This window comes from Theropithecus gelada, chromosome 4 (assembly GCF_003255815.1).
Source record: "Theropithecus gelada isolate Dixy chromosome 4, Tgel_1.0, whole genome shotgun sequence".
NCBI lineage: Eukaryota > Metazoa > Chordata > Mammalia > Primates > Cercopithecidae > Theropithecus > Theropithecus gelada.
The window spans coordinates 98441669-98446565 of record NC_037671.1 but is presented as its reverse complement, the minus strand read 5'-3'; the positions used below and the strand labels follow the sequence as shown (position 1 = coordinate 98446565).

At 40.3% G+C, this 4897-nt stretch overlaps 1 protein-coding gene across 1 annotated transcript in view; it reads left to right on the top strand.

The window, feature by feature from the left end:
* The window catches only part of COQ3 (coenzyme Q3, methyltransferase), a 24694-nt gene that overhangs the window by 11476 nt on the left and 8321 nt on the right, over nt 1-4897 (top strand). Inside the window, 2 exon segments of the mRNA XM_025382352.1 lie at nt 2625-2777; nt 4604-4658. Of these exon segments, the coding sequence (XP_025238137.1) occupies nt 2625-2777; nt 4604-4658 (208 nt within the window).

The window sequence follows — 4897 nt, the reverse complement described above, 5'->3', positions numbered from 1 at the left end:
TTTTTTTTTTTTTTTTTTTTTTTTTTGAGACAGAGTCTCACTCTTGTTGCCCAGGCTAGAGTGCAATGGCGCAATCTCAGCTCACTGCAACCTCCGCCTTCCAGGTTCAAGCAGTTCTCCTGCCTCAGCCTCCCGAGTAGCTGGGATTAGAGGCATGTGCCACCACACCCGGCTAATTTTGTATTTTTAGTAGAGAAGGAGTTTCACCATGTTGGCTAGGCTGGTCTTGAACTCCTGATCTCAAGTGATCCACCCGCCTCAGCCTCCCAAAGTGCTGGGATTACAGGCATGAGCCACCGTGCCCAGCCTTGAACTCTGTTTTCTAAGTGCTTGTTCCTCCTTTTTGTAAATGAGCCCCTTTGAGATTGGGTTTATATGAAATCATTCTTAGTCAAATGAGCAATCACCTACTGTTATCTATTGTAAATTAGTCCTTGATTACTGAGGCTTTGCATGAAGCATGGACAAGGGGGCTAATATTCCTAAGATAATATTAAAGAGGAATGACATTTGAATCTCAAAAGAAAAAAAAGTAATGAATATAGAATATGCTCTCGTTATGTGGCTAAAAAAACGTAATAAAAATGTGAATGGCAGTATTGTTTCTAAGTTAACATCCTTATTATCTTTTACCCGAGCAGCCCTTTGAAGGATTTTTCTATACTATATACTACTACATGGAAGTCAGTGTAGTGTCTAATCCCGCGTTATTCCTGTTTGATCCCATTTAATTAAATAAAATTTTAGGCAAATTATGTACTTTTCTGGGCTTTTCCCTTCAGATTATTCATTTACCAAGTGCTTCCTGAGCACCGTGTTCCAGGAACTGTACTAGTCACTAAGAATAAAATGATAAGGAAGACAGTCCATGCCTTGCCTTCATAGTGCTTGTGGTCTAGTGGAAGACAGACATGATCGATCAGATAATCACACAGCCCCATGAAGAAGTACAAAGTGGTATAGGAGTTAAAATAGGGGGATAGGGGGATGAGGGGAACATGATCCAGTTTTGAGGATCAGGGAAGATTTTTTTGTTTGTTTGTTTGAGACAGAGTCTTGCTCTTTCACCCAGGCTGGAGTGTAGTGGCATGATCTCAGCTCACTGTAGCCTCCACCTCCCTGGTTCAAGCAATTCTCATGCCTCAGCCTCCCAAGTAGCTGAGATTACAGGCACCTGCCACCACGCCTGGCTACAGGGTTTTACCATGTTTGCCAGGCTAATCTGGAACTCCTGACCTCAGGTGATCCACCTGCCTCAGCCTCCCAAAATGCTGGGATTACAGATGTGAGCCACCATGAGCAGCAGATCAGGGAAGATTCTTAGATAACATTTAATTGAAACTAAGATCTGAAGGATGAGAAGGAATTAATTAGGTGTTTGGGAGAGGAAAGGAAGGAGGTGGGAAGAATGTTCCAGGCAGAGGGAACAACTAACCTATGTGAAGTACCTGAGGAAACAGCGTGCATGACCAGTCCAAAGAACTGAAAAAGGACCTATGTGGCTGGAGTGGGAAGGATGAGGAGAATAGAAGGAAGTGAGTTTGGAAAGGGAGGAAACTGAGCACTAAATAATTCAGAACTTTGTAAACTATGCTAAGGAATTTTGGTCTTTTTTCTAATGGCACTGGGAAGATATGGAAGCATTTTATTCAGGAAAATAACAATCAGATTTGTATTTTGGAACAATCACTCTAGATGCATCATGGAGAACAGATTGGAAAGGGATGAGGTAGGAAGCAGCTCCCAGTTAGAAAGCTAGGACAATAGTTCAGGCAAGAGATGATGGGTGCTTGGGTTAGAATTGTGGCAGTAGAAATGGAGCAGAGAAGATGGAGGTACCTGTGTTCAAATCCCGGCCCCACCATTTACTTAATCTCTCTGAGCCTCCCTTTTCTTATCTGTAAAATAGAGATAATAATAGTACCCACTTTCAGAGTTGTTGGAAGGGTTAAGTGAGGTAATACATGTGGAACTCTTAAACAATACCTGGAATTTAATAAGTGCTCAATAAATGGTAGCATTTATTTATTTATTTATTTATGTATTTATTTATTTTGAGACAGAGTCTCGCTCTGTTGCCCAGGTTGGAGTGCAGTGGCGCAATCTTGGCTTGCTGCAATCTCCACCTCCCGGATTCAAGCGATTCTCCTGCCTCAGCCTCCTGAGTAGCTGGGATTAGAGGTACACACCACCATGCCCAGCTAATTTTTGTATTTTTAGCAGAGATGGGTTTCACCATGTTGGTCAGGCTGGTCTCAGACTCCTGACCTCTTGATCTGCCCCTTTCGGCCTCCCAAAGTGCTGGGATTACAGATGTGAGCCACCACACCCAACCAGCTATTATTATTAGTAGTAGTAGTATTATTATTAGAAGGCTAAGTTTTATAAAGTTCTGTTTTGAATTGAAACTTACTTGGAAAGTAATTTTGTTCCATCTGTGAATATATATATTTATAAGCAGTGTGATTATAAGAAAACTTGGTTTTAAGCATCAATATTGAGCAATATACAGATTTAGAATATAATAAATTATAAATAAGACTATCTTTCTACATGATATATCCCACGTTAAACATTTCTTCAAAACAGCAGTATTTGCCTGGTTCTTTGTTTTCACCTCTTAGGTACCGTTGGGCGAGACTGTACAGTACTTCCCAAACCACTGTTGACAGCGGTGAGGTAAAAACCTTCTTGGCCCTGGCTCACAAATGGTGGGATGAGCAAGGAATATATGCACCTCTTCATTCCATGAATGACCTGAGGGTGCCATTTATTAGGTAACATTCCAGAAACTCTAAGTCTTTTTAAATGGAACTTTTAAAGAATTCATATTTCACATTTCTTTTTCTCTTAGTTTATACCTAGTTAAAAGTGCTGCACATTAAGTTTGCTTTGGAAATTAGGGAGATTCTTTTCAGTTACCGCTGTTTGAAACCATTACTTTTTAATAATATCATGCAAGGTCTAGGCTGCTTTCATAGCTTAAGTTGAAGTCTATTTGTACATTATCAAGTTAATTACAATTAAGTTCTTATAAAAGTAAACTAGGGTCTTATGGCATCAAGGCCATTTTATTTTATTTTATTATTTTATTTATTTATTTATTTTATTTTTTTTTTTTTTTTTGAGACGGAGTCTCGCTCTGTCGCCCAGGCTGGAGTGCAGTGGCCGGATCTCAGCTCACTGCAAGCTCCGCCTCCCGGGTTCACGCCATTCTCCGGCCTCAGCCTCCCGAGTAGCTGGGACTACAGGCGCCCGCCACCTCGCCCGGCTAGTTTTTTGTATTTCTTAATGGAGACGGGGTTTCACCGTGTTAGCCAGGATGGTCTCGATCTCCTGACCTCGTGATCCGCCCGTCTCGGCCTCCCAAAGTGCTGGGATTACAGGCTTGAGCCACCGCGCCCGGCCATATTTTATTTATTTATTTATTTATTTATTTATTTATTTTTAAGATGGACTCTCGCTTGTGCCACCCAGGCAGGAGTGCGATGTCACGATCTTGGCTCACTGCAACCTCCACCTCCTGGATTCAAGCGATTCTCCTGCCTCAGCCTCCTGAGTAGCTGAGATTACAGGCATCTGCTACCATGCCCAGCTAATTTTTGTATTTTTCGTAGAGACAGGGTTTCACCATGTTGGCCAGGCTGATCTCAAGCTCCTGACCTCAGGTGATCCACCCGCCTCAGGCATCCAAAGTGCTAGGATTACAGGCATGAGACACTATGCCTGGCCCAGGGCCATTTTATAACTACAGACCTACTGTGGCTAAACTGACTTAGGCAGTTCTGGTAAAGTTTGATTCAACAATTTTTTTTGAGAACTTACCTCATACAGAGCTCAGGGACTAGACTGTAAAAGACTCTAAGATGAATGAAACATAATCTATGTGCTTCAGGAACTTATAGGTTGCTGTGGGAGTTAAGAAAAGGCAAGAGTTCATCAGGGCTTACATTTAAGAAATTGTTCATTTGTTCTTCTGTCCATTTATGTATTCATCAAACAATTTTGGGCAAAGCACTGTAACAGACACAGAATATCTGACTCAGACTTTGCCCTCCAGGAACTTCCTGGTTGGTTTTTGTTGGTTCATCCAGAATCAATGTAGCAAAAAGAGAAACACTGGCGTCCTTTAATACCACTGACTTTGTGGATCACTGCAACAAATCGTAAAGCAAAGAAAAACAGAAATGTCATTTTTGTAAGCTAGAACACTGGTTCTCGAAGTGTAGGCCCTGGACCGTGACATTAGTTCCCCTAGGAACTCATTAGAAATGCAAATTATCATGTGTCATCAGGGACCTACTGCTCTGTGGAGGGGTCAGAACTCCATTTTAAGCAAACTTTTTACATGATTCTGATGTATACCAAGTTTGAGAATTACTCTATTCAAACTGCTGAGACACCTTTAACTAGACATCACACATAATAACCCAGGGCAGTGCAAGCTATGGTTAAAAGTTTAGATTTTATTTTGAGCATAATTAGAACCCATCAAAGGAAAGTGGTATGATCTAAATTATGATGTAAAGGAGTCATTTTAGCTGCTGTTTAAAGAATGGAACGGACTTCATTTGAAATGGGTCTTTTCTGTATAACTTTCCAGAATGCTCTACTTAACCACTATCCATGTTATTCTTCGAATTCAATTAATTTTAATGGTAATAGAAGATACCTTAAGATATCCTCATTATGAATAATGCTTATTTTAATATAAGTATAATTAAAATTTATGCATAATCCTCTCTATATATATATGTTTAGTTTACAATACTGTTAGGTGTATATATACTTGTGTGTATATGTGTGTATACCTATGTTTGTATAGGTAAAGTATTACTGTGATTATCTTAGAAGTAAGTTTACTTGATTTAGATGCCGGTTTACATGCTCATACATG